The sequence below is a fragment of the Bemisia tabaci genome, chromosome 1 (assembly GCF_918797505.1).
Source record: "Bemisia tabaci chromosome 1, PGI_BMITA_v3".
In the NCBI taxonomy this organism is placed as follows: Eukaryota; Metazoa; Arthropoda; class Insecta; order Hemiptera; family Aleyrodidae; genus Bemisia; species Bemisia tabaci.
In genome coordinates this window covers 90,106,454-90,122,360 of record NC_092793.1, presented here as the reverse complement: position 1 = coordinate 90,122,360, position 15,907 = coordinate 90,106,454, and the positions used below count along the sequence as shown (strand labels likewise).

General features: G+C 38.2%; 2 protein-coding genes across 3 annotated transcripts in view; one reads left to right on the top strand and one right to left on the bottom strand.

The window, feature by feature from the left end:
* LOC109034953 (ethanolaminephosphotransferase 1) overlaps positions 1-15,907 on the bottom strand; it is a 38,259-nt gene that overhangs the window by 11,598 nt on the left and 10,754 nt on the right. For both annotated transcript variants that reach the window (XM_072306478.1, XM_072306479.1), the window contains exons 4-5: positions 14,110-14,372; positions 1,543-1,700 (exon numbers count right to left, since the gene is read on the bottom strand). In XM_072306478.1, the coding sequence (XP_072162579.1) occupies positions 1,543-1,700; positions 14,110-14,372 (421 nt within the window). The remainder of the gene's footprint in view (positions 1-1,542; positions 1,701-14,109; positions 14,373-15,907) is intronic.
* LOC109034966 (uncharacterized) overlaps positions 15,546-15,907 on the top strand; it is a 157,206-nt gene continuing 156,844 nt past the window's right edge. Inside the window, exon 1 of the mRNA XM_072306485.1 lies at positions 15,546-15,556. The gene's annotated coding sequence lies outside the window, so the exon portion shown is untranslated. The remainder of the gene's footprint in view (positions 15,557-15,907) is intronic.

Here is a 15,907-nt window from a genome sequence, read left to right as displayed (position 1 = left end):
ATAGACATTTGATTGACGTCGTGGAAACCAGTGCCCGCTTCTGATTCGTGCCGGATGACATCATTTGGTGCGGCGTAAAACCGGGGTGTTTTAAATTTGCATATAAGTTGAGCGATTTGAACGGCGCATTTCTCGGTTTTTGAGTTACTTGTTCGCGTTTTTCGCATGTGCGCATCATGTTCTATGCGTCATTTTCCTTCAGAAAACTATATTTGCAAGTCAAAGTTCTTTCACGGTTTAGTGACCCATTGAGGGGCTTGGAGGACAAGGCGCGTAGGTGTAGTTTTTGAAAAAATTGAGACACAAGTAACAGTTTTAGTGCATATTTCGAGAAAAATTAGCTCAAAAATTCAAATTTTTAAGCATCAAAAACTTCAAAAAGTTAGTTAAAACTTTCTTTCACCCACAAGAATCCATGTAATTTCGAAACTTCAGAAACATATTTCTCGAAATAGCAAAAACTGCACTTAGGCCCCTTGTCCTCCAAGCCCCTTAATTCTACGAAAATATGTTTTTCCAGAATTTAAGGTGTTAATTTAGACGTTTAAGCAGATTTTCATGAAACTCAGATTACCCCAGTATTTTGACCTGGGAAATTCGAATTTAATGTTAATTTTAGTCTGAACAAAAACTCAAGTAGGCGGCTATAATTTGCAAAATACCCGTTTACCGATTTATTTTCATGAAACTTAGTATAACCCAGTATTTTGACCCACAGAATGGAGATGTTGCATGTGAGAGGGATTTGCGATTTGACAATTGATTCTCATGTAAAAATTTGGAAGAAACACGATGGTGCCACTGGTTTTCTCTGAAATCAATTCCAAAGCTCAAAAAAAGCTCTCAAGTTGAGGCCCAAATGAAGGGGATATCCCACGCTATCCTCGGAGTCCACCTCTACATCCAGACAAACTCTCCATGCAAAGATAGGGAGGAAATAAATTGACAGGGCTGCCACCTTATTTGGGGACTCTTAAACTGAAATCATGGCAACCCTGTCAATGTATTTGCTCCCTATCTTTGCATGGAGCGTTTGTCTTGATATAGAGGTGGACTCTTAGGATAGCATGGGATATCCCCTTCATTTTGGCCTCAACTTGAGAGCTTTTTTTGAGCTTGAGAGTTGATTTCAGATAAAACCAGTGGCACCATCGTGTTTCTCGCTAACTTTTACATAAGAATCAACAGTCAAATCGCAAATTCCTCACACAAGCAACATATCCATTACAGTAAGGATAGACAAAGTTAATGAGAAATCCGAGGGCACGGTGTAAAGCTAGTTTGGCACCAAGCTGTTCTAAAACCCTATGAATTTTATTAATCAAATTTTATATGAAGATTCGCTGTCATGCTGCTTTAATAAAATGCCTTCTTTCAATTTTTTTTTAAAGAAAAAATAATGCATGGGTCCCCCCTTAGATCAACCTGACCATGGTGCAAAACAACAGTTACAACGAGGACTCCGGAATACCTTACTTTTACTAAACACATTCAACAATGGTTCTAAGGCATACTTTAAAGAGTAAAACTTGTAAAACTCACACATAAACATTGTATAAAGTGACAGGGATGTTGAAAAGTAAAGTTGTGAGGTAGAAGATGACTTCCATGACTTTGCCAAGTGTAAGAACATTGAAAATTGTTATTTTCCAGAATCCATGACCCGTAAATGATGTCAGTAAAAATAATAGTGTTGTCATCTAAAGAAAACAACAAATAAAACAGAGAACAAAATGATCACGGGTTACAAATCAATTTAAATATTGCATGACATCATGAAACCTCGTAACTTCGTTAAAGACATTACGGATTTCCTGCTTGTGTTTCATGTTGTGTTGTGTGTGTGTTGTGTTGTGTGTGTGTTGTGTTCATGCTGTGTGTTTGTGTTGTTGTGTTTTTGTGTTGTGTTGTGTTTTTGTGTTGTGTTTCATGTATGTCAAAGGATGACTTATCATTAATGCTGCTATTTCAGTTTATCTTCCTTTGTACATTTAATTATGAGCCTGCAGTATCAAAAGAGGGCAGAAGATTAGTGATGCTATCATCAGGAACAGTACAGGAACTACCATTAAGGCATCAGAAAGGGCAGCAAAATTAAAATGGAGTTGGACAGGACATGTGGCCAGGATGAAGGAGACCAGGAGGGCCAGTAGATTAACAAAGTGGAAACCGGACGGCAAAAGGAACAAGGGCAGACAGCTGATAAGATGGAGCGATGAACTGGTGACCCATGCAAGAAAAGACTGGTAGAGCCTAGGGAAGGATCGGGAACGTTGGCACAACTTGGAGACAAGTGCAATTGAGAAGATGTCAACATTTTAATCAAACCTCTACAACTCCAATTTTCTCTTTAACCTCCCGCAAGGGAGAGACCAAGCCCCTAAGGGGTGTATTAGGCTTTTCTAATTCTAATTCTAACTTAGTTATATTTTTTTAAAATTATATACAATAACTTCTAGAGATGCTCTTTTATAAGTAATAAGATGAGATCAGAGATATTAAAATACTACGATTGAGTTGTTTGTTTTTGTAGTTATATCATCAATATACTACTTGTCTACCATTCATTGTGCAGTCTTTGGGCAAAACATCGCCGAAAAAATTTCGCACCTAATTTACCACGGGACACAATATTGCAGGTACGAAAAATTGCAATGCCAAAATATCAAAATGAAAACTATCACAGTCGAAAATACCACCAATTAAAATGGATGACGGCAATGAGGGATAGCCCCTGTTAGATACCTCAGGCTGATACCCAGATCACAAGACGAGGAGATGTTGCATCTGATGATTGCCTCGTGCCATGTAACAAACAGCTCCATTCAGCTAATGATTCGTGTCCCTCAGTTGGTCCTTGTCCTTGCATTTGATTGTGATTAAACTTCGTCGAGAACTTTGTCAACTTATGTTTTATTTCCCATTCTTCTGAGATGCTGAGGTGCGTTAGAAGTGGTATAGGTGGGGATATTTCGTATCATACGGTTAATTTATATACTATAACATGAAGTTTTTGCGTGTGTTATTGCATTCAGTGTTTTTTTCAAATAAAGTTTTTACCCTGGCAAGTTTCTTAAAAGAGATATATATTTAGTCCCTTATGGCAACAGTTGTTTCGCTCTTTATACAGTTACAAAAGGCCTGCAGTCTAAAATAATCATTTTTAGGAGCGCGTGGAGTCATAGACTCAATACCTAAAATGCTGCATACGAAAAACCAAGAAAATGTGTTTAATCTTGTCGTGCGAATGCAGGCTTCCAATCCAAAAAAGAGCTCACTTACATCGTAATACTTTGCACACTTCTTGGCTTAAAATCGGTTTTGAATCCCGAAACTGTGATGATAGATCTTGAAAATGTTGTTATAACTGCTCGTAAATCAGATTATCTGGAGTGTCTTGTGCGGGGTTGCGTCTTCGCCTTGCCCAATACATTTAGCAAGACGTCTAAACTTGTCGTCTGTAGGACCGATTTTCAGAGGATCCTAAAGAGCCGTACGCAAAAACGACTTCCCCCCCCCCCACTAAAACTTATTCAAACTTCGTCTATCAGTTACTCATACTGGAGCGCTTCTTCCTCCAAAATTTTCAGACTCCCAACAAATTTTTGGAGGGCGCTAGGGGGGGGGTGGAAGTCAAAACCTGTGAACCTTAATATCTTTCGAACGAAAAAAGATATTGAGGCCCGGTTGGCGGCCCACCGCAGTGGGCCTCTCTAGTAGCGTTACAGGAAAAAAGTGAATTTTTGAGAGTATCTGTAATTTTTGAACTCAGCGACCCTTAAGAATACCTAAAAATGTATTTTTCAATCGTTCATAACTCTGGAACCGTTTGGTTCCCCAGCTTAAATGACCACTCGTTGGATGCGGAAAAAGACGAACAATTTAAAAACTGGTTCTGGTTCAAATACAAAAATGTGATCTTTCAGTTTAATGTGTTTAAAAGAAATTGTTTTTCCTCAAAAACTGAAAAAGGCACATAAGTTAACTTAAAAATGAAATTTTGGGATTTTGACGCTAAGAATCTTAAAGTATGCAATTTTAGACGATTTTTCGTCCAAACCGGGCCTCAATATCTTTTTTCGTTCGAAAGATATCAAGGTTCACAGGTTTTGACTTTCATCCCCCCCTAGCGCCCCCCCCCCAAAAAAAAAATTTGTTGGGGGTCTGAAAATTTGGGGAAAGAAGCGCTCCAGTATGAGTAACTGATAGACGAAGTTTGAATAAGTTTTAGTGGGGGGCGAAAAAAGTCGTTTTTGCATACGGCTCTTTTCAAGGTTAGACTATTACCCGCATTGGCCTTTTACCTTATAGTGCAGTTGCAAATGTACAAAAAAGATAATTTGCCTGGAGTGTTGTAGAACAACTGTGTTCTGTACAACAATCTTTTCGTCTTGATACATAGAATCAGATTTTGGATTTTGTTCAGTTAAGAAATCAACCCGGCGCCCCCCATTCAAGATGGCGGCCTTAAGGGCGCCGGGGGGGGGGGGGTCAACGAATTTTACGTTTTCTTGAAAAGCCGACTGGAGTGTCTTTTTAATGTAATTTTAGTCGCAAATTTCACATCTAAAAAATCCTCCGACCTAAGATGGGGCCCAAATTCTAAGATGGCGACCCAAATGGGCCCTCCGGTGGAAAAAAGGACATGGATGGCTCTATATATTGTATGACATATCCGTCAATAGGTTTTCTGGGTCGGAAATAACGAATATGAGGTCAGAAATTGTTCTATACCCGTCAGGGGGGGGGGGGCTCAAGGGTCCCCTCAAAATGGCAGCCCAGGGGTCAAAAACTTTTGGATATCCTTAATACCCCAACTGATTAGTTAAACGAAAAATTAGAATAACTGAGAGATGTCAACAGGTGAAAATGTAGGTTCCTCGTGCGAAAAAAGCGAGGGTAAAATTTAGTTTCTCGGAGATTATCCGATGCTCTTGAAAAACGTTGGAATTCCGTGTGGAGAGGGGTTAACAAGATCCATACATTCTCCCTGCAAGGAGCTCATTGAACACTTTGAAACATTCGAATTCCTGTTTCACATGAAAAATTATATTCGATTATAAAGTTTTCGATAATTTTGAAGGACAGTAGTATTCTGCGCTAAACAGACCAACAGGGCACGACTCCCTCCTTGTTTGACCTCGAATGGGACATGGGGAACTTTGAAACGTCCGAATTCGTGTCTCTCACATTAATTTACCCCGAATGTTCAATTTTTTCGAGTGTTTTCCGATGATCGTGAAGAAAACTGGCGTTTTCCGCGAACTCGACAAACGGGGCCTACACCCCCTCCCCGCGTGGCCCTTAGGAGCTGTTGTGGGACTCTAAAACCCAGAAATGTGTGATTTTCATGGGAAGTTACCCAGAGATACAATTGAATCAGTGAGTTTGAAAACACACCAACTCGGGTTTTTTTTCGATTTTCACTTTTTTACGGTTTAGTAACACTTATGGATAGACGCAGCTGCACGCAAAAGGAAATATCGAAATTGCAATCGGAAGTGCTCGAGACAGCGACGGGAAAAGGGATAAATCAAAGTATTTCATTAGAAATACCAATTTTTGGCAATTTCAAGGGAAACGGGTGACCATCTGATCTTGCGGTTTTCTTTTTCCGGTTCAGTATACCTTGTACCAACAAGTTACATAAATATTCAAGCGTTATTCAGGTCGAAAAATATAAATTTCTCTGGGCAGACTAAAATCAGTATCTGAAAGTCGGTGAGAACGAAAACACACCAACTCGGAAATTTTTAAACGCTTAATTCTCTGTCATCAAAGATGGTGTATCGATTTCAGCTTGGTGATTTACAAAGTCCCTAAGTACTTGTCCTTTGGCACCAAAAAGGTTTTTCTTAAACTAACTTCTTCGCCCGCTGCGCAGTTTTAGGTGTTTCCTGAACCATTTTTTTTTCCGAATTGGTGTATTTTCGAACTCACTGACTCAATTTTTCCGGACGTTTTCCCATAATTTCGAAGAGAACTAGGATTTGATGCGAAGGGGACAGACGAGGCCTGCGCCCCCTCCCCGCATAGCCCTAAGGAGCTTTTGTAGGACACTCAAATCTAGAAATTTGTGTTTTTCATGGTTTGAAATTTTTCCAGATGTTTTCCAATAATTTTTAAGAAAAGTGGTGTTTGGCGCAAAGAGGATAAATGTGGCCCGAGTCCCCTCCCTGCGTGGCCCCGGGGAGCCTTTTAAGAGCGCTAGGACCTAAAAATTTGTGTTTCCCGTGTAAAATTACCCTGGATTGCAACTTTTCCAGGGGATATTCCATTCATTTTGATAAAAGATAGCGTTACGTGCGGGGAGCTTAAGTACGGTAATCCCCCCTTTTTGGGGATCTCTAATTCGGTTCAAAATTGAGCTTTCAAAGACATTTTTTTTTATTCTTCATGAAATTTTGCGTAAAGAGGGTTGGTTATTCAAAATCGGCGATTTTGCCCTACGCTTGGATTTCGCCCGGAGTTGGATATGTTGTTCCCTATCACAAGACACGCCTTTTTTCGACATTGGCAAGTTCACTCGAAATTTTTCCCGCGCGCTACAGCGTTGCCAAGTTGAAAACAGGCAAATTCCGTTAGTGGCATTAAAATTGAGCTATGAAAATGGGGTTTTAACGAAAATTCTCTAGAAATTGCGCACTTTTAGGAAATGACCATGTTTTTAATGTCGCATTCATTTTAACATGCATTGTTGCCAATTTTTCGATTTTTAAATTCGACAAAGTTTACAAATCCGCAAATACCCAAAAAAGCTATCTTCAAATTTGAATGAAAAGTTGTCTAATCGATAGTTCGTTTGATTCCGCATCCATCGATATATTATAGCTTGCTGAGAAACGTTTGGTTCGCGAGATATCATCATTTTTGTAAACAGCTTTATGGAGCGACGACGCTTTTTGAGTCCCGGCGGATAGAAATTTTAGCCTCCCAAAACACAGGGTAGCATTATTTCCATGGTTTCCTATGTAATTTTTGGCGCTGAATCCGAATTTGACCAATTCATAAAAAAAATGTCACCAAGATGTTGCCAACTTTGGCAAAAATGGCTTAAAATCGGCCTTTTTGGCGGATTATGGCCAGTGACTTGCCAGGAGTTGATCAGACGACAAAACTGGTTATTTCCACAGTTAAAACTCGTTAAACTTTCTACAAGCTGAGTCAAATTCTTTCTGCTCACGGCAAAATTAAACGCGCGACAAGCAGCAAACTGAATAAAAGACACCAAAATTTGTTTTCCGACTGAATGAACATTTCTTAGGAAAATATGAATTACACAGAGTGTAACGACAAACTATTGTATTGTTACATATATAGATAAGAGCAGCTTTAACAGCGGTCTCTCGCGCCCCTCGACGCCTAACCGCCATAGTGCCTTGTCCTCCCACAGGTCCTCAGTAATTTGGAGCGCCCTTGTTCCTTTTTCAGCCCCTTATTGCCCTTTCCTGGGCGTCTTCTTCACTTTGGTATTATTACTTTTTTCTATTAAACTCCTTTTTCTCAGAATTATAAAATAAAATTGTGTACTGAAAATAGGACGATGAATAAAAATGGTCAAATACCGCCAAAATTCGATGATTGTACGTAATTTTGGCAATATTGCAATGCGTGTTGTCTTGTTTCAATGAAGTCAGTCTGAGGAGTACATTTTATTCATTAATTTTTAGCAGAAAATTTTCCATGATTGTTTCAAAATGTGGTTTACTGATACGATTCGAGAAAACTCACTATTTATGAATTTTTCCTCTCTGAACTAAATACCCTAGTTATTAGTATTTATCTAAGTTGAAATTAAAATATTCTACAGAATTGTATTAATTTACACGAGAGATACATTTATAAAATTTAAATATAAGAAGTGAAAAAAGAATATAGGACAATAATACCAAAAAAACCAGCGAAAATTTGAAGTATTTTGTTTAAGTTTGGCAACATTGGGATATGTTCGATTTTAGTTTATTGTTCAATTTTATTAAATTCCGCTCATGTTGTTCATTAGATTAGTCAAGAAACATTTTCTTAACTGGAAAACAAGAAACCTAGGACAAAAACCGCAAAAAGCGCCAATTTTGGTGTCTTTTATTCAGTTTCCTGCTTGTCGCGCGTTTAATTTTGTCGTGAGTAGAAAGAATTTGACTCAGTTTGTAGAAAGTTTAACGAGTTTTACCTGTGGAAATAACCAATTTTGTCGTCTGATCAACTCCTGGCAAGTCACTGGCCATAATCCGCCAAATAGGCCGATTTTAAGCCATTTTTGCCAAAGTTGGCATCAGCGCCAAAAATTACATAGGAAACCATGGAAATAATGCTACCCTGTGTTTTGGGAGGCTAAAATTTCTATCCGCCGGGACTCAAAAAGCGTCGTCGCTCCATAAAGCTGTTTACAAAAATGATGATATCTCGCGAACCAAACGTTTCTCAGCAAGCTATAATATATCGATGGATGCGGAATCAAACGAACTATCGATTAGACAACTTTTCATTCAAATTTGAAGACAGCTTCTTTGGGTATTTGCGGATTTGTAAACTTTGTCGAATTTAAAAATCGAAAAATTGGCAACAATGCATGTTAAAATGAATGCGACATTAAAAACATGGTCATTTCCTAAAAGTGCGCAATTTCTAGAGAATTTTCGTTAAAACCCCATTTTCATAGCTCAATTTTAATGCCACTAACGGAATTTGCCTGTTTTCAACTTGGCAACGCTGTAGCGCGCGGGAAAAATTTCGAGTGAACTTGCCAATGTCGAAAAAAGGCGTGTCTTGTGATAGGGAACAACATATCCAACTCCGGGCGAAATCCAAGCGTAGGGCAAAATCGCCGATTTTGAATAACCCTCTTTTATTTTTGAACGAACCTTACCACATTATCTCGGCGATTTCAAGATACGGAGGTCGGGCCCCCAAAGTACCCCAAAAGGGGGAAGGTGGGGGGCTCCCGAAAACATGAAATTCGAATTCCTTTTGGTCGATTCCCTGTCCAATTAACTACCTTTCAGAACTCAGAAACCATTTATTCTTGGAAAAAAGGCCTGGTACAGTAGGTCTTGGCCACCCTGTATATGGAATAGCCTTCAAAATATCCCTAGTAGCATGATTCACTTTCCCTTCCTAACCAACGTATAATGAATTAATACCGGTTATTTTAGCACCATTTTAACTAAAGTTTATATATCGTGTATATAAGTTTATATTAAAATGGCCATGAAAATAATCTATTCATATTTTCAGAGATAACGTTTTATATAAGATTTATATTAATTGAGGAAGGTTTTTTTAAATTTTATTTATTACGCCAACTGTATCCTTTTGCTTAATTAGCTTAATTTAACTGTTATATAAATGACCTGAATGACTTTAAACGTAAACTATCTCTTTCATGAATGATGATGGTGATGATCTCATTTCAATGAAACACCCTCGACTCTCAGACTGCGTGATGGGATAGGTATTATTAGAGGTACTAGTGGGCTCCGTGACGAGTTAAAATGGGGATATTTCGGCACACAATCCGAGGAGCCCTGGTTACCTCAGTGGTTGGAGTCTGGCTCATAACCCTGCCAGTTAGACAGCAAGATTTTAAAAAATATTTTAAAAATATTGAAATTTAAGATATTTTTAATAATGTTTTTATGTATTTTTAAATATTTTCAAGTACTTTTGAATACACAATGAATATTTTTTAAAACATTTTAAAAATATATTAAATATATAAAAAAAATTAAAAAATTGTTAAAATAATATTTATAATATTTTTAAAGGATATCATAATTATTTTTTGTTAATATTTTTTAAAAAATATTATTAAATATTATTTTAAAAATTTTGATTTTTTTTTAAAATGTTTAAATTAATATTATAATAATTTAAAGGAAAAAAGGAAATGATGAAATATAATAAATAAATAACATAAATAACATCGACATAATTCGAACTAAAAAAGGCCCAAATAATTAAAAACTGGAAAAAGACGCAATTAATAAAGTTAAAAAATAGAGAGAGAGAGAGAGTTAAAAAAAAGACTGAGAGCTAAAAATGAGGAGAGAGTTTAAAAAAATGAATGAAAAAAATTACATCATGAAATAAAATACAATAAATAGATAAATAATAAAGTCTGGTAAAATATCATAAGAATCCGTCAAATAAACAAACACTATTACGGAATCAGAGGCCTGCGATAGTTAGAGATTGAATTTAGGGGCCCGATCCATATCAGCCTGGCTGGTCTAGGTGGTAAAGTACTGACTTCGGAGATTGCAACTCCATCCCGAGGCGTGGGTTCTATACCCGACTAGGACGCCGCGGATTTAAGGTAAGTCACAAACTTACGAGGTTCACACCTGGTAGTAACGCATTATGAAAAACTTGCACACTTCATAACTAGAGTGCGCTACAGCAGGAAGAATAATGAAAATTTCATTTTATACACTCTTTGAATTTGGTTATTATAACTTTTATACTAGGGTTACATAATATTGTAAACTTTTAACTAAAAAAAACTTTAATCATTACAATAAAACAATGAATTATTCTTTAGCTTGTGGTTATTTACGGTTTATACTTTTAAAAACAAATTTTTTATATAACTCTTGTATAGGGTATGACAAAAATCGTGCAATAAATAAGAAATGTGTGAGTATGTATGGAATCGACTTCGAAATATATACAGCGAAATTCGTGCAATGTACAGGGTAATCCAAAAGTCCCAACTTTTTTTTTTTAATTGAGGCAAAGATTTGAAACTTGAGGGATGGTCCTAGGTCTAAGAGAGTTACCTTCTGGCCCCCTTAAAATTTTCAGGGGCTACCCTTGGGAGGGGGGTAACGGATCCCAATTTTCTTTCAATTGGGAAGATTCCCTTTGTTATACCTTCTTCAAAAGAACATAAAAAAAGATAACTTTTTCACGCAAACCCGAGTCCCGAAGTCAACATCTCAAACCTTTTCAAAATGGCGGCTGGTTGAAGTTCAAGATAACCGAAAATTGACACCGGTTGTTTGTCAATGGATATGCGCGAAAATCGGTATCTAATGGTATTTTGATGAGAAAAACTAATTGGAAGTTAGATTTTCAAGAAACCGAAATTTCCAAAATGGCCAAAAATTCTGAAACTTGGGATTTAGAGGTATTTTGGCATGAGATTAACAAATTTAAAGTTGGATTTAAAAAAAAGAAAGGGGGAGAGAGGGAGGGAGAGAGAGGGGGGAGAGAGAAAGAGAGAGAGAGAAAAAAATATTTGGCCATTTTGAAATTGAATCGACGGCCATTTCAGAAATTTCGTTTTTTGATAAAATTTAACTTCAAATTCGTTTTTCTCATCGAAATACCCTTAGATACCGATTTTCGCGCAAATCCATCGACAAACAACCGGTGTCAATTTTCAGTCATCTTGAACCTTAACCGGCCGCCATTTTGAAACGTTTTGAGATGTTGACTTCGGGTTTGCATGAAAAAGTTATCTTTTTATGTTCCTTTGAAGAAGGTATAACAAAGGGGATCTTCCCAATTGAAAAAAATTGGGATCCGTTACCCCCCTCCCAAGGGTAGCCCCTGCAAATTTAAGGGGGCCAGAAGGTAGTTCTCTTAGACCTAGGGTCACCCTTCAAGTTTCAAATCTTTGCCACAATTAAAAAAAAAAAAAAAAGTTGCAGGAGGTGGAAGGGACTTTTGGATCACCCTGTACATTGCACGAATTTCGCTATATATTTCGAGGATGATTCCATATACACTTACACATTTCTTATAAATTCCACGATTTTTGTTATACAGGGTGTTCCAAAAGTCCCGCTCCCCCCCTCCTCTAACTTTTGAGCGGTTAGAGATAGAAAAACGAAACTTCGGGAATGTTTCTATCTCATAGAAGACCATCCTATGGGGGGGTCAAAACTTTTGCCCCTTCCTCAAAGGGGGGGCGGGGGGGCCGGGGCCTCCTCCTGAGTTTCGTTTCGTTTTTCTATCTCTAACCGTTCAAAAGTTAGGAAGGGGGGAGCTGGACTTTCAGAGCACCTTGAATATTTAGAAGGCTATTCCATATATATTTACAGATTTCTTTGTATAATACGACAGTTTAATTTATATATATTTTGCAAAATTTCATATATATCTTCATTAGCTTCTATTTCTCACATATTGTCAACATTCGTATCTTTACTAACAAATGGCCCTTCATATTTCATATATATTGTCATTAGCTCATATTTCTTCTGATTGTCAACATTCGTTTCTTTAATTACAAACGGCCCTTCATATTTTAACATAGTTTTACAGGGAAAATACCAGAGGTCGTTGATTTCGATTAAAGAACTCGGACTAGATTCAATGAATGTACACGGCTTCAGAAAATATTTGGTTTTTATAGTTTCAAGAACTTTGAGTGTATTTTCCGAAGAAAATACACGATTGCATTCTCCCATGATGTCGGACCCAGAAACGAGACCTTGTCAGAGCACTGATCACGGGTCGTAGATCACGAAAATATATGCCATTCAAATTCATGTGTATATATGTATGGTTGGTTGGTAAATACATTTATTTGGTGCTATATGTATTTGGTGTATTTATATGTATGTATGTATGTATGTATATATGTATGCATGTATGTATTTCCGCCTTTTTAATATTTTTCGATTTTTGAGTAGTTATATCTTTCTTACGTTGAAAGAAATTTTAACCAATTTTTTTGCATTTAGTAGAGACTTATTAGAACTACTATTCTGCGAAAAAAAATTGAAATTTGAGGCAATAGATTTTGAGGGGTGGGGCTCGAAAGTGGGGGAAGGTCAAATCTTGTCCACTCGATAACTCGAGCGAAAATGAATATTTTGAGCTGAAATTTGTACCGGTGGTAGTTCTCCCCTAGGACTGGTTTGTTATTGAATTTGAGCTAAATTGGCCGAGCCGTTTAAAAATGGCGAGCTTTGAAAGTTTTAGGCGAGGGGTGCGCGGCATGAGGGGAGCCGGCCGGAGCAGGGCCGCACAGTGGGTCGGGGGAGAAAGTTTTTGGACAAGCTAATCGTCGCACAGTGGGTCAGGGGGAAGAAGTTTTTGGACAAGCTGATCGTCGTACAGTGGGTCAGGGGGAGGAAGTTTTTGGACAAACTTTTCGTCGCACAGCGGGTCAGGGGGAGGAAGTTTTTGTACAAAATTTTCGTCGCACAGTGGGCACGGGGAGGAAGTTTTTGGACAAAATTTTCGTCGCACAGTGGGTCAGGGGGAAGAAGTTTTTGAACAAGCTTTTCGTCGCTTAGTGGTTCAGGGGAAGGAAGATTTTGGACAAACTGCGCGTCGCACAGTGGGTCAGGTGAAGAAAGTTTTTGGAAGGACTGTTCGTGGCACAGCGGCCCAAGGAAAGGAAATAACTGGAAAAAACTATTGATTACACAAATGACTTACAGACATACGATTTTATGACTACAAAAATCCCACTTCGGGAAATACACTTCCTTCCCGCGGTGGATGCGCGGGACACTTAAAAAGAAGAAAAACTAGATGTGCAGACGACCCTGAAAAGACGCGTGCGAAGCGCGCGTCTTTTTTTTTAAAGTTGGAAACTTCGATTCTCCCCTTACATAAAATCGGCCCATAAAATGGTATACATAGGGATACAACAGGATGCATTGATATTAAACGGGATAACGATGGAGGAATCTTAAGAAAGTATCAATACATGGATCTAGGTTTCTTAATCTTCGAATTATTATCAATCTTCGACCTAAGGGTATAGATTTTGGACCTATCAATTTTCAACTTATCGACCATCGATCGTTATTTCCTACATCTTAACATACTTTGAACATGAAAAATAGCGACCGTAAATTATTTCGATTCTATAACATGGCTTTAAAGGGGAAATACCGAAGGACGTTGATTTTGATTTCTTAAAAAAAGAAAAAAAATAAGAATTCATCCGTAAAACCAAAAGATCTTTACGAGTATTAATGAAAATTACAACAATAATGTAAAAAAAATTAGTGATGTTGTTATCATAAGACGATGGACTATCCGAGGGGATTGGGTCGTGGACCCTCTAGTCATGCAAATATATCATGATAAGTTACATGAGGTGCGTCTTCAGAATATCATGAGGAAGAAAATTGCATTACTTACAAGCATGGATATGTCGTAGCTCCAAGGGAGAAAAAGCACGCCTGTATTGTATTTTTCCCAATGTGAAAGGTAGAAATTAATAAATACATGCCAACAAATATAGAACATTCGATAGGGAGGAATACTTGGCGGAGATCGACCAAAAATTGAGTATAATAAAGTTGGAATAAATATTGTGGTCCATGAGTCCAGCCCGTGATCGAACAATTCTCCCACTGGACCAGAGGTATGTGTCCGTCGTGCCTGTTTACCATCAATTCCATCTGCACAGAATTTAAAAAAAAAAAATCCGATTAAATGATCTGTTACTCCACTGGTTATACAATGTTGGATGTGCACTGAAAGTCATTGGATGATCCTCTGAGTATTCTTTTAGCTATACGCTAGGGGGTCTGTCCCCTGGCCGCTACGCAACCCAACCTCCCCCCCCCCCCCCCCGGCGCTGCGCACCTCCAAAGGCCGCTTCGGTTGGCAGTTAATGAGGAAATAATTTTAATTGAATGATAAAACTATATTTCAAAGAAAAATTTCCCGCCAAACAATTTTCTCAATGGCTTCCTCCGCACTCTGAATTTTTATTCCTTTTTTGGAAGTCGGCCTTGACATGGTCACATATAGCTGTCTAGGACTAAACAAAGGCCACTGAAAGTAAAAACCCACTCTCTTAAAATTCTGACCGTTGAACTCTCCTTCCTCACTCCTGCCAGTCGACCGTTTTACTCTCCTTCCTCACTCCGTCCATCGAACGTCTTAACCCTTTGAAGTCACAAAAAAATTTCCCCATCCACCCCTCCAGGTCGTAATTAAATCTGGCTGATTTTAAGGTATTTCAGGAATCATGCCCGACAAAATAATTTAAACGTTCAAGTCATACGTCGGGCCTCTCCCAACATAAACTTTCCAAACTGTAGAGTCGTCTGGCAGGCCTCAATCGACTTGCCCGGTTAACCTGGCAAGTCGGTTGAGGGCCTCCCCGACATATGACCTGAATATGGAAATTATATTGTCGAGCCTAGCCCGACAGACAAGCGCGAAGGGTTAAGAATGATTTTATTAGAATAGAGAGGATCCTGGTAAAAAACTCTTGTGTCATTGCATTACGTATGGCCACCTGTGTCATTGCATTACGTATGGCCACCCTTATTCAGTGATTTCCATTGGTGACACTGTCAGTGGCGTAACTATCCCCCTCCTCCCCGGGGGCGAAACGTTGCAAAGGGCGCAGAATTTGCAGAGAAAGGAGAAAATTAAATTGAGAAAGTAAGAGGGCCAATACGGACTACTTCTTTTGGCACTGAAATTTTTTCTTCACCTTTTTATTTTCCTATTTTCATACAGATCTCTTGACTTTCTACTATTTGTTCCAATCTAAAATATTTGGGGTGTGTGGAAGGAGGAATGCATTGCTTAGCACTTTAGTAATGGAGGGGCGCAGTCAACAAGAGAGGTCGGACAAAATTTGACAACTGTAAATGCTTTAAACTCCGTTAATACAAAACTTTCAGGTTCCAAAAGTGGTTCCATTGGTTTCTTCGTGAAATTTTCTTTTAGAGACATCCCTTATAATTTAAAATGTGACAAAATAAACATATAAATTTGCAGTTTCAGTAAAAAATTTCATGTTCGACCTCTCCCATTGACTCGATCCACTGCGAGGCGCAGCGCCACAGATTGGCTGGAGGCGCAAAGATCCCTAGTTATGCTACTGGTATTCCAGTCAATTTAGTATTTGTATGGGATAATTAATACATAGATGGTTCCTTTGTGAAATCACCGTGTAATGGGCTACCAGAACAAC